The sequence below is a fragment of the Olea europaea genome, unplaced genomic scaffold, assembly GCF_002742605.1.
Source record: "Olea europaea var. sylvestris unplaced genomic scaffold, O_europaea_v1 scaffold3426, whole genome shotgun sequence".
NCBI lineage: Eukaryota > Viridiplantae > Streptophyta > Magnoliopsida > Lamiales > Oleaceae > Olea > Olea europaea.
In genome coordinates, this window is record NW_019253305.1 from 5,894 (window position 1) to 20,803 (window position 14,910).

Consider the following 14,910-nt stretch of genomic DNA (forward strand, 5'->3'; position numbering starts at 1 on the left):
TGGGTAAAACAAAAGTTATCCAAAATTCCAGAAAATATAAGAAATAAATTAAAATGTATTGAATTAGGAGGAGTCCATATAATGGTAAAATGATTCTTTAGAGAATGTATGAACATACCAATAGAAATATACTGTATGAACAATAGAATCTTACAATATCCTATAGATGCTCTATTAGGAACCGTAGTAGGAAACTTAGTCTATTAGAAGATAATATTTACAGTTAAACCAAATTACGCAATATCATTAAATGATGAAAATATTGACCAAAGTTTCAATCTATACTATAGAATTAGAAATTTGAAAATGTTATGAAGAAATAAGGCTATTAGTATAAGTATAAAATCAATTTTTGCTTTTAGTACTAGCCATCATAACAATCTAAGAAAGATAACTGATAACATTATCATACATAAAGATTTTGAGGAATTAGCACAATATATACCTCCTATAAAATATCAAGAACATGAAGTCACTATACCAGAACAAATAATGCTTGATTTCCATAAACAAGTTAAAGAAATTAATTCCGAAGGAAAACTAATAAGAAGAAATAGTGTCAGCTTAGAAGGAGATAATCTTATTGCAAGATTTCTCTTTAGACAAGACTCTAGGATAAGCAGACTTAAAAATTTAAGTATTGCTGAACCATCAAGTTCTCAATATTACATTAAGACAAAATATGTAAATCAAGAAGGATATAAGAAGAATTTTCTTGTCCTCATAGATATTGGAGCAGATAAAAGTCATGTAAATACTAAATTTGTTAGTCATTTAATAAATTTTGAAATACCAGAACCATATATATTTAAGGATTATTTAGGAAATAATCTTGAAATAAGAAAATATGTTAAGTTCCCTCTTATACTTATAGGAGAGAATCAGAAAGGATATACTAAAGAAATAATTCTATATAAAATAAATTATATGGAGTAGATCGTTCACATATTCTATTAGGAATGAACTTTCTTGAGAAATATAGTCCTTATAAAATCTGCTAAGGATATTTAAAAATAACAGTTGATGATAACCCAATGATCATATCAAGAATAGATGAAAATATGAAATCATTGTTATCATGGAAAGAGTAATAAGTACTAACCCCATGAGTCCATATATTGAAATTACACTTAATATAAAAAGCTATTGTAGAATTAAATTTCATGCTTACTTAGATACAGGAAGTACAATAAGCTTGTGCTTACCAAATGTACTACCATCTGAATACTGGATATATAATTCAAAGAAGATAGTCACCGCTAGAACAGCAGGTGGAAATAAGGTAATATATATCAAATATGCTACACAAGTACATTTTCTAATTTCTTTTAGAGAAGTATTTGTTGATACAATATAATGTCAACCACAATTGAATATGATATTTTATTAGGACAAAAATTCCTATTAAAATATGCACTATTCACACAATATATTGATAAATATATGTTCACAACACCTTGTGCACGTAAAATATTTACACCAAAAATAAATAAAGCTGTCACAATAGCATATACAGATATAAACCATCAGAGTTCCTCAACCCAGCGTGATGGATGTTGGAGTATAGAAAAATTTAAACCAATTATAGTCTTAAAAATGACAACAGAAAATAGGATTGAAAAACTGAAAAAAGAAATTTCTGAAACATATTCTGAAAATCTATTAGAAAAATGGAATACAGACAAAGTAAAGGCAAAAATAGAATTAACCAATCCAGACACTATAGTTAGAGTCAAACCCATGAAATATAGTATTGATGATCAAAAGGAATTTAAAGATCAGATAAAAGAATTGTTAGAAGCCAAGTTAATTAGGCCTAGTAAAAGTCTACATAGCAGCCCAACCTTTATGGTTAGAAAACATAGTGAGATAAAAAGAGGAAAAGCCAGAATGGTAATAAATTACAAAAAATTAAATGAAGTTACTAAATTTGATGGATACTACTTGCTAAATAAGGACACCCTTATTAAACAAGTACAGAACAAAAAGATATTTTCAAAATTTGATTGTAAGTCAGGGTTTTGGCAAATCATGCTTACAGAAGAAAGTAAACCACTAACTGCAATAGTACCCCCAATCCTTTAGGACAATACGAATGTAATGTAATGCCATTTGGGTTGAAAAATGCACCACGGATATTTCAAAGAAGAATGGATGAGGTAATCAAACTAATTACTCATTTCTGTATTGCATATGTAGATGATTTACTTATTCATTCAAATAATATTGATGAACATATTGAACATCTTGAGAAATTTTGTTATTTTATGAAAAAACATGGTATTACACTTTTTCAAAAGAAAGCTGAGATAGTTAGAACAGAAATTGAATTTTTAGGATTATTTATAAAAGAAGGAGAATTGCAATTGCAATCTCATATTGGAGAAAAACTTCAAGAATTTCCTGAAAAAACCAAAGATAAAAAACAATTACAAAACCTCCTTGGTATATTAAATTATGTTGAAGGATTCATTGAAAATTGTGCCAAATTGAAAAATTATTTTCTTCCAAAATTAAGAAAAAATATAATGTGGTCTTGGGAAGAACAAAATTGTGAAAATATAAGGAAAGTAAAAGAATAGTTAAAAGTATTGTCCAAACTTGTAATACCACGAAAAGAAGATTTCTTTATCCTTGAAACTGATGCTTCAGATAATTACTAGGGAGCAGTATTAAAGGTTAAAAAGAATCATAAAGAATATAAATGTGAAAAGAATTGTTCTTGTCCTGAGATACTTGCAGGTTATACATCAGGAACATTCAAAAAAGTTGAAACAAGATATGAGACAAATAGGAAAAAACTCATTGCTGTAAAAAGAGGAGTTCAGAAATATGAAGATTATCTATTACCAAAAAAGTTCTTGATTAAAACTGATAATACTCAAGTTAAAGCATTTTTGAAAAATAATGTTGATCCATCTATTGCCAATAGATATATTATTAGGATACAATTTGGTTCTCATATTTCAAATTTGATATTGAATACATAAAAGGAGAAACTAACTTTCTTCCTGATTATCTTAGCAGGGATGGAGTTAGAACAACTAAGAACGAAAGTCCAAATACTTGAGATAAAAGTTTCCTATTTGGAAACACAAATTCAAAATATTCAAGATAGCCTTCGAGGCAAAAATATAGCCCTTGAGGCAGAAGTTACTTGTACCAAATCTAGTATCCCTTTGCAGGGATTTGTGAATATTAATGCTCTCCCAGAGGATAAAGGGAAAGAAAAGAAGATAGTAGGAACCCCTTCACACGGAAAATTTGAACATTTTATCGGTAATAAAGATATTCAAGATATCAAAAAAGAAAGTAGCTCTTCACAGAGCCCAACTCAATCTAAATTTTCTATTGAAATGATAGATCCAAAGGATATTGTCAAGATATGCCATGAAACAAAAATTCCCAGAAAAGATAACCATGAAGAAGTAACACTTTTTATTGTTATTTTTAATATTTTATCAGATTGGTATTTGGAGATTGGAAAGTGGATGAAAACTCTCCACTATTCAAAATACAATAAGATAAATTTTTATCCAGGAGCACCAGCCAACTGGGTTCGAAATTGTTTTAAGATAGGAAATATACTTTGTATATATCCTAGCAAAGATCTCAAAGAGATGCTCAACTTCCAGCCAACATCAGGAATGCTATTAAAAGATATACGAAAGTCGTCAAGACAACAAATATATATATCAGATTCCATTCAACAACCATGGAATGATATCCCGTTCTTTAATATATGCATCCATCGTTCCATGTGATAAAAATGGGATTTACAAATCAACATTTTTTACCAACCAATCAAAAGATTGTTAAAAATGGATATCAAGATATTCTAAATATAATGCCCTACAAAAGAGCAAAAGGGTACAAAGAGATATTTGAACATGTAACTCAGATAATTACTAAGAAAGAAAAAATATGGGTTTATCCATCTGAAGATCATATTATATATTCCAATGCAAGGATGGCTATCAAGGAATAAGATATTTGTTATCTCGACCACTTATTATCTACAATTATTTCCAACCAAGTGCATGGATTAGAAGATATGGCTAAAGAATTATGCAAATTACTCTGGAATTACAGTGATCACCATTGTGAATACTGTGTAGTTGAAGATATGAGTCAAGCATCTCTTAATAGTGAAGAATTCCCTGCAGAATTCTTTGATTCGAAAATGGAAAAGTGATGATGACAAAAGTAGCCCTTTATCACTACTTTAATAAATAAATTTATTAAAGAAAAACTGTGGCTACTAAAAGACAGAAGATAGTGCAAGAAAAGTCTCCATAATTGTGACTCCTCCCCACCATTTATCACAAGTGGGAGACAGACTCAAAAGATAAGGCATATAATTTCAAATGGAGAGGTCCACCTAACAAGAAGATAAGGAAGAATTCGGTGGAGATAAGATGGCCTAACTACCCAACAACGAAAGATGGAAAACACCTGTCAAGATAAGATTCCCAAAAACTTCTATAAAAGGGGATAAGGAGGAAGAAGGAAGACATCTCGAAACAACTTATCTCTAAAACACTCTGAAGAAACATATCTTAGAGATATATCTTTTGTAATCTGTATACACCACTTGTATTCAGAAAAATATTAAATAGCTTGAAGATAGTAAAGCGTGTAATAAGGTAATTACTTATGGAGTTCTAAACTTCATAAGGTAAGTACCAAATGTATGTAAATATAGTTTGTAAACATGTACAATTTCAGTTTATAAATATCAAAGTAAAGTTTGTTATGTTTAACAAAACTTTCATAAAAGGATTTCGTTAAGTTTCTCATGATTCCTCGGTAGTACAGATAGAGATTTTAAAAGATTTTCAAAACATTGATTTTGAATGGATATTAGCCATGCCAAAGTACACGTCTTTGATGAACGGTTTAGGGAAAAAAGACAGTTTTCTAACAAAACTTGAAGCACCTTGTGTGTGAGTTATCTTTTAAAATTTCGTTCCAAGTAGGAACTTGATTCTGAAAAGAGTTTGGATAGATGTGAAAACAGAGACTCTGGATACTGTGAGATAGCGTCTGTGGCAATACGGCTAGTTCTCTAGAGTGAGATATGCAACCTTAATTGAAAAGCGTTTTGTGGAAGCAGTTGTGGACCCAAATGATTTCAAAAATATTTTAAATCTTTACTTGATTCAGAAGATTGATTAAGTACATGCAAAGTATCTATAAGAGCATACTGGAGGGAAAGTCTGTTTACTTCCATTTGATTACTGTAAGTTATTTACTTGTTTTTACATGCTTATACTTTAATAATTCTGATGAAAAATTCACAAGCATCCACTTCCACTACTAATGATGATAATAATCCCATATTATTTTTAGATGAAAAAAATGTTTCGTTTTTATTTAAATTAGATGAAAAGTCTGAAGATATATGTCCTGTTAGCAAAGAAAAAATTGAAGAAATATATAGAGATATAAATCATAATTGTAAAAATAATATATGATTTGATTCTGTAGGAACTAGTAGAGAAATAAGAAAGATAGATTATAACTAAACATAGAGATATACAAGAAGAAATTTCAGAAGGATTAGTTCGAGGATATATAACCAAGAAAGATTAGCCTAGAACCTTTGAAGAGCTACTAAAATATAAAGAATATTTAAATATATTTAAGAGATTGAAAAATATAGATAGAGGTCCTGATTAATAAATTCTTAAAGATATAAGATACATCTTACAAATAATTATAGTAAAGGCAAAATAGTACTTCCAACAGAAAAGGCCATTGTGAAAAATATGATCAATTTTTCAGCCATTCTAAAAACTACCCCTTTCATAGATACCAATAAAATTATGAATGAATCTTAACAATTTTTTATGTTGCAGAACTACCCTTCCTTAAATAAATTAGATTATTTTTTAGCTACAAAATAACAACTAATATTATGTATTATTTCAATTGATTGTTTTAAGTTTTTATTCATCGAACACGTTTTGTTATTGAAAGATAGTAATTAAGAATTTTTATTTGTTTTTCCAACATTGGACTGGCCAACTGAAGTATTTTCTAAATTTTTTAAATAATTTTTAATTAAACACTTTTAAGAAGCATGTGAATATCAGCAAAGCAATAATATAATATTATGGTTGATACTTTACATTCATTCACGCACATACAGATACTTACGTCTCTGTCATTGTGAAGCGAACTTGCAAGCCGCTCCAACATTGAATATGCAAAATCTCCTCCTTACTTTTATCTCGTTCCCAATCCTTATTTTCCTCACTGATTTCATCCACAAAATCATATGGGTCCCCTTCAAAATCCAAAACCACTTCAGAAAGCAAGGGATTTATGGCCCTACCTACCGTCCGATCTTCGGCAACACGGCTGAGATCCGAAGGCATATGATTGCCAAAGCAGAGTCGAGCCCTCTCTCTCAAATCACACACGATATAGTTCACAGGGTGATCCCACATCATTACAACTGGTCGACGCTCTATGGGAAGACTTTTCTGTTCTGGTTTGGGGCCAAGCCCAGATTGGCTATAGCGGATCCGGATCTGATCAAAGAGATTTTGATTAATTCTAATGGCAATTTTGGGAAAATTCAATTCAATCCTTCTTCTAAGATTCTTTTTGGTGATGGGCTTGTTGTGCTGGATGGGGACAAATGGGCCGTCCATAGGAAGATCACTGGCCAGGCCTTTAACATGGAAAGAGTAAAGGTGGGTAATCTACCTAATTGCCATTTCTTTTAGAAAAATAATATTTGTCAACTTCTTACATTCTATTAACTTTTTAATATGCCACTGAATTCTTTTTTATTTAGGGTACAATGTTTATAAATTGGTGAATGGCTCGTGTTAATCTAATCTTATATATGTTCGATCGAGTGATCAACAAAATCATTATCACATCTAGGCATCGCTGACACACTGTTATGGCACGGATCACCGTCTTAGAAAAAAAATTAATGATCGTTCGTACTTCAACGGTAACGGAATAAAATGTGTGCAAATAGAGATGGATGAGTGGGAATTTGCCTGGGGCTTAAAATGCACATGCCTTGGTTGCAAAATGAAATATAGTAACCAAGAAGAACTTGTTTGGTTTAATTGGTCCAATCAAATTAATATAATCGACGTCCCATAATTTATAGATATAACAACTTGTTAACAATTTTTATAAATAGGTTGAATTCACTACTCAAACCACTCTTACACACATCGTTGAGTTAATGAAACATCAAGTTCTTCCAACATGTAGACGAACATTTTCATCTTTGCATGACAATCATAGATAGCATTGATCATGGTCATAGAAAATGTTGGAGAATTCAAAATAATTAATTAATAGGAGAAGCTAACATAAATTAATACCTTTCTTCTAAGCTGTTACCAAAAAGGCTTGTTTTCACAGGGTTGGATCCCAGAAATAGTAGCTAGTACAAAAAAGATGATGCACGGATGGGAGCAAGAAACAAGCGAGAGGAGTGAATTCGAGGTGGATGTGCACAAAGATCTTCATGAGCTCTCTGCGGACATCATATCCCGAACTGCTTTTGGTAGCAGTTTTGAGGAAGGGAGACGTATTTTTGAATTACAAGAACAGCAAGCTAATCTTTTTTTGCAGGCACTCCGAAGTGTATACATCCCTGGATTCAGGTTTCGATCTTGTAAATTGTGATGTTTTTGTTGCCTTATTTTGAATCAGTAGATGAATTTCCAGAATCCAGATTCCTTCATTTCTAAATATTGAAGTGGATGCAGGTTTTTGCCTACCAAGAAAAATAAAATGAGGTGGAATTTAGAGAAGGAAACTCGAAAGTCAATAAGAAAAATTATCGAGAATAACAGCAAAATTAGAGAAAACCCGCAGGCTCTACTTACATTATTATTGTCTCCATATAAGTCAGAGAATGGTAAAGAGGAAAGACTTAACGCAGAGGAAATCATAGATGAATGCAAAACATTCTACTTTGCAGGAAAGGAAATAACTGCAAATCTATTGAGTTGGGCGCTTCTTCTATTAGCAAATCATCAAGAATGGCAGATTAGGGCACGGGAAGAAGTTTTCGGCACCTGCAGAGGTGGGGCGTTACCGACTGCAGAAAATTTAACTGACCTGAAACTTGTAAGTTCTCAGCTCTCAGCTTGTCTTGGATGTTTCTGAGTTGATGACGAATTTTGTGTTTTAATGGCAGATTGGCATGATAATCAATGAGACTCTTCGACTCTACCCTACAGCAGTAGCGCTGACGAGACAAACATCTAAGAATGTTAAGTTGGGAAGCATCGACATTCCTGCTAATACGCAGTTCTATTTGGCCATGACTGCTGTACATCATGACACGAAAATTTGGGGAGACGATGCAAATGAATTTAACCCTCTGCGATTTGCTGGACCTCGAAAGCATTTAGCATCATTTTTCCCGTTCAGTTTAGGCGCGAGAATCTGCGTCGGTCAAAACTTAGCTATTGTGGAAGCTAAAGTCGTTCTAGCCATGATCATCCAACAGTATACTTTTGTAATTTCCCCATCTTATGTTCATGCACCAATCCAGTCTATGACCCTGCAACCCCAGTATGGTGTACAAATTCTCTTTAGCAGGATTTAAGAAATTTGATAAACAACTAGATATTGTGTTCTGCCAATCTAGTTTGTTGAAAATGGCTTAATTTGTGGGTTCTTTTGTGAGATTCGATGATGAACATTACAATAAAATGTATTTCCAATTGTCCTTGTTGCATTGATTATCGTCCTTGGAGCTCTGAGCTGTACTGATTATATTTTGGGTTATGCTAGAAAAACAGGGAGATTTTTCTAAATGGCCTATCACTATTCATTTTTGCCAAAATGTCTATAATACCCTTAATGAAATAGTTTGCCATATTTTGCACAAAATATCCCAAGTTATTGGAATAGTTCCACAATTCTTCTATTTCTCTCATTTGGAATTTTAATATATAGTTCTATCCTTTGATATAATAAATTAGCATAATTTGTAATATAATTATCATGTACTTCTTTAAGATTATCATATTCGTTAGATGATATATCCATAGTCTCTAGTTGAGAAAAAATATTTTTTATTTTTTCTAATAGTCTTTTTAACAGATTATTTAATCCTTTAATTGTATAGTCTGGCATTATTTAGATAATTCCTTACAAACTTTATGAATAATAATAACATGATAAATAAGTTTTTTGCAAATATGAAAAGTAATAATTCCTACGATTCTTTCAAGATATTAGACGAATTCTTTTTAAATTTAACAAAGACAATAATTTTACCTTACTTATGATCTCAAATCTGTATTCTTAGAACCGAATGACCTTCAGGCTCTGAATCTGCAAACTGCTCCCTCAGACGGCCTTTTGCCTTGATGGGAATTCTGCTATTTCAGCTTCTTGCCCTCACTGTATCTTTTCTTAGAATTAAGAATGATGATCTTAAGTAAAGAATATTCTCTCTTTGTTAAAGTAAGAAAGAGATTATTCTCTTCAATTTGTCAAAAATCTATGGGATAGGAAGTTTAGAAACTAATATTTTTCTGATATCAAAAGATTGAGATTTTATTTCTATAATGATTTATACAAGATTTCTATTGTATACAAGGAGTTTTAAAGAAAGTTTAAGGAAAGAGAATGGTTTCTAACTCGAGATGCTCCATTCTTTCCCCAAAGACCTCTATTTATATATGACTTAAGCTTACTATTATTGATCTATTACATCATTGCATGCATCAAAATTTAAAAAAGCTCACACGCCTCTCTATTTTTTTCCTCCTGGGGTCTACATTTTCACATGCATTTTTTGTTTTTTCATCAAAGGGGCATCTTTTCCTCTATTATTGTCTCTTCAGTTTTGGCTCCATATGCAGCTGACTAGATGCTTTGGTAGTAGTAGGTCCCCTTTTATTTATCACCATTCATCTTTTATCTTGAAGAATCAATCTTTTAATCTTGTTTGCATGTGAGGCATTCCCTCAATCTGCATGATTCTTGGATTGTTGTAAGACTTCCATTAATTTGATAAATATCAAATTTTTGGATATATTCTTTCAAAATAGTAGATTTTTCTTTTCTATTATTCGTAAGGAGTGTCCATCCTTCATATTGGTACAAGCATCTGAATTTTTTATCATATAAATTCTTTGCAATATTGTAAACAACTTTCATCCTCAAAATTCTTCGGGATTTTATCCATGATTTATTGATTTTAGGCAATGGTTTATTATTTCGGCCAACTTCAATCTGGAAATCTCGACCAACATATCCAATTGTGATAATATGTTCAACAAGATGGTATATCCTTCCATCAACCTCTGGACTTATTGAATAAAATTTGATATAAATCGATCTTCCTTAGGTAAATTTTGAAACTTCTGCCCTGAATATATCATCAAAATTTTCAATTTCGTTAAAATCTTTTCCTGAATAGATCAAATCCAGAAATCCATAATCTGCTGTCATTTTGACCATGAAAGAGTCTGCATCTTTGGTAATTATTAATTTGGGATAAACATGATCTCCCGATACAATAAAATATGATTCATTTTCTTCCAATTCATAAACAATTTTGGCAAATGATCTATATTCTTCTTCTTTTGATGATAAAGGGGTATCATCATTTTCATCAGTTTTGATTCTGATAACTCTTATATGTTCATCACCATTTTTTATAGTCACCTTCCGGGGATTTGCTATATCTCATTTGATATTAGTGGGTCCACTGCTGCTTTTCTGACTGTGTACCTGTTTGTATTTTTGAGATTGTATCAATTGGTATTTCCTATTTGGTATTTAATGACTCGAATTGTGAAGTAATATCAACAATTCTGTCATTCAATTCTTTGGTATATTTGGAATGAGAATTAGAGATTTCCACCAACAATTTGAAATTTTGTTGGATAGATTCTGTCATTTGCTCTAATTGCTCAATTCCAATTTTCATATCTTCTTATTCTTCCATGAGAAATTTTATTCGTCTGTTGACATCTATTAATGAATTTTTGATATTATCTATCTCCGAGTTCGATATTCCTGCTCAAAAAATATGCAAGATAGTTATTTATTCCTTTAATATGAATAATATCAAAATTGTAGAATGATAAATATGCTTGCCATCTGTGTAACCTTCTATATTGAGGTTCCATATGTAACTTATTTCTAATAAGTCCTGCAACTTGAGAATTATCAATTTCAACAATAATTTTTTTAGATAAAAGGAATAATGAAATTTTTTTTATTCCTCTAATAATTGCTAATAATTCTTTTTCATGGGTAGTATGATTTATTTTTGCTTGGTTAAAAGTTCCACTTGAATATCTGCATATTTCATTTAAATCTGTTTTTAATATAGCTGCCCAACATTTATCCGAGGTATCAGTATTAACAATTAGATTATCTTTTTTATCTGGTAACCTTAATTTTGGTAAATTTTTACATTCTTCTTTTAATGATTTAACAAATTCAGTATGTTCTTTGTTCCAACCTTTAGTATTTGTTTTCCTAAGTAAAATTTGTATCTTATGTCTCTTTTTTGAGAGATTTTCAATAAATCCTTCAATATAGTTTAAACATCCTGAAAATTTTTGTATTTGTTCTTTGAATTTTAATTCATTTGAAAAGCTTTCTATATCTTTAGATATATGAATCTGTAATTTTATTTATTTTCTATCTATTGATAATTCTCGAAAATCTATTTCTTGTTTCTCAATTATAGATTTCTTTTTAGAAAATACAATTTCCTCCTTTTTGCATTCATTTATGAATTGTAATAAATGACCCCTATGTTCTCTTTTATTATTAGAGCATATTAGTACATCATCTATATAAACAATAAGAAAATCACTAAACTTTTTGAATATATTATCCATTTTTCTTTAAAATATTCGTGGTGCATTTTTTAAACCAAATGGCATAACTAATCATTCATATTTTTCTTGAGGTGTACTAAAAGCTGTATATTGTATACTTCTTCTTCTATTTTAATTTGCCAAAATCCTGATTTACTATCAAATTTGAAATAATATTGTTTTCCTTTTGCAAGATTTATTAGGACTTCTTTATTCGGTAAAAAGTAACCATCAAATTTAGTATATTTATTTAGTTCTTTATAGTTTATTACCATTTTAGTTTTTCCTCTAATCTATTCAGAATGTTTCATAACCATAAAAGTTTGACTACTATGAGGTCCATTATCGAGTCTAATTAAATTTTGTTCTAATAATTCTTTTATTTGAATTTAAAATTCTTGCATATCCTGTAAGGTATACATCATTGATCTAACTCTTATTATAACATTTTCTGTTAATTCTATTTTAGCTCTAGGATGATATGGTTTCTAAAATAATAATGGGTTTTCTCCATAAATTTTTTCTAATTGTTCTATAATTTTTTTCATACTTATTTCTATTTCTGTTTTTATGGTCTTTTTGTATGATAGTTTTTTTATTTTTTAGTTTATCTTGTACTATTGGTCGTTTTTCCCATTTATCACCACATTGGGTTGACTGAACTCTATAGGGTCTAAATTATCTTAGTATTTTTAATAGATGTACACAAGCTGTTTATAACATTATCATGTAATTATTTTGTTTATAATATTGAAATTGTTGGATAAAATTATTTCTTAATATTATATCACATTCTAATTTATTATAATTATATACTTGATTTATTATAACTTGTTTACTATCAAGTATTATATTAACTTTTTCTGCACTATCAATTATTTGAGTGCTTTCTCCAGTCACTCCTGTTATTTTTATTTTACTATTTTTATTCCATGATTTTATTAAGAAATTTTTAAAAATTGTTATATCACTTCCTATATCAAGTAAGGCACAAGTTGTTATGTTTGTTTTTACTATAATAACTTGTATATATACTGCTAATGAAAAACTTATTTGATTATTCATCCACTTCCTATTTTACATAATGTAGATTGTCTTTTATGAGTTATATATAACCCTTCCCTTTTTATACTATAATCTTCTAATCCATTTAAGGAACTCATTCCTAATAATATATGAGGTTCAATATCCATACTTTCATCCAAATAACACGGTACTAAGAGATCAATCCCACCTATTTTTATTGATACCTTTACCTTTAATTCTGTAATATATAGTTGTCCATCAAAATTTCTGTATTCATATGGTTCTGTTTTATAAGTCATTTATCCTTCATTTTTAGTTGCAGCCATATGACATTCACTAACACCTGTATCTATCAATATATTTGGTACTTTTATATACCTTCTACCATTGAAATATTTTCCTTCTATTTTTATATTTCCTATATTTCCATGAGGTTTTATTTTTTTTATACCACTAGTTTCTCCTAAATATTTTTTTTTATTAGGTAGTCTAAAATTTTTTGATTTCTTTATCAACCTTCCATTATAAAATGTTATTTTATAATCTTCTTCTTCTCTTAGCTCTGTTATTTCATACTTATTTTTAGTTATATTAAATTCATATTCTTCTGGGATAAGATTTATTTGTTTGTTTGGTTCCACTATTTTACTAATATCTTTAAATTACTTATGAATTTTTATGTATGATTTATTAGAATAAATATTCCCATAATAAGAATTAGTAAATGTATATAATGCCTTATATTCCATAGTCATAATTTGGTCTCCTGGTTCCATTATATCATTTCTATGTAATTTGAAACGTAATTCTAAGACTTTATTAAAATTTTTATCTTTCAATGAGATAAAATATTTTGGGTAACAAGTAAATATTAACTTTTGATATGCTGAGTTTCTTTCTATAGTTCCTAAATGACCATCTTCCAGATTTATAATTCTTCCATCATGTAAACTTACAGTTAATGGTGAATCTATTCCTTCCCTAAATAAGAATTTAAACATTATTTATATTCCTGCTAAATAAACATATTGGATATTTTCACTATGTTTTTTTACTTATTTTTAATAATAATTCTGATACTGTATTTTTTGTTAAAATGTTTATTTTATGTGTTCCTTGAGTAGTCCTAATATCTATAATTTTTTCAATCTTATGGTATTCATTTATTGCTATTCTTTCTCTTCTCCATATTCTATCTAGAATTTTCCATTTTCCTATTTTCAAATCTAATGGTAACTTTTGTATTTTTTTAAATTTATTATTATCAAAAATTACTTTTAATCCATAACCTTCAATTCTCTCATATTCTTGAATTTCTATGCTATTATTTTCTATTTCTTCAATTTCTCTATTCAGATTCTGATCCATGATCTTCTGAATCTGCTTTACTTATAAATACTTCCTGATTATTATAATGTTCAATATCAGATATTTCACTTAATTCACTTTCTATTTTAAAATAATCATTTTGTAATATTCTCACTTTTTTTTTGCAATCAGGACTTATATGGCATATTTCTCCACAGTTCCAACACTTACATTATTTTTTATCTTCCTATAAGGTTTATTTTTTCTGTATATTATTTTTTCTTTTATAATATTTCCTTCCAAATTTTATGTATTTTTTCTTAAAGTTTCTATATTTTTTAAATTTTCTGTTTTTATACGTTCTTTTATTTCTTTTTTCAGAATTACATCCCCATCTTGTAGGTTTTTCCATATCTTCACAACATATTCTAGTTAGTTTTCTTGATTTTTTCAATAATTGTCTTTGTTGACATTTATATGCAAGTCTTTTAAACAAACACTTTATTGTTGATTCTAGTGTTCTAGGTATTCCTATATTTTCTTTAATATATTTTTCAAATTCTATTTTAAAATATATTCCCATGATCCTGGTAATTTATTGTAATACATATCTTGATATACTTCCTGATTCTCATAACTACAAAATTGAGTATAATAGTAATCCTTGAATTCACAAGTATATTCTTTAATTTTACACATATCACAAATTGTTAAATTAATCAACTTAATTATTGCA

The 14,910-nt window shown here is 29.2% G+C and overlaps 1 protein-coding gene across 1 annotated transcript; it reads left to right on the plus strand.

Annotated features, from left to right (window-relative positions):
- The first annotated feature begins 6,126 nt into the window (after window positions 1-6,126).
- On the plus strand, window positions 6,127-8,737 carry LOC111386110 (cytochrome P450 734A1). Its single transcript, XM_023010543.1, has 4 exons — window positions 6,127-6,704; window positions 7,399-7,643; window positions 7,749-8,112; window positions 8,183-8,737. The coding sequence occupies exons 1-4, from the start codon at window positions 6,210-6,212 to the stop codon at window positions 8,594-8,596; spliced, it is 1,518 nt and encodes a 505-aa protein (XP_022866311.1). The 5' UTR covers window positions 6,127-6,209; the 3' UTR covers window positions 8,597-8,737.
- The last annotated feature ends 6,173 nt before the right edge of the window (window positions 8,738-14,910 follow it).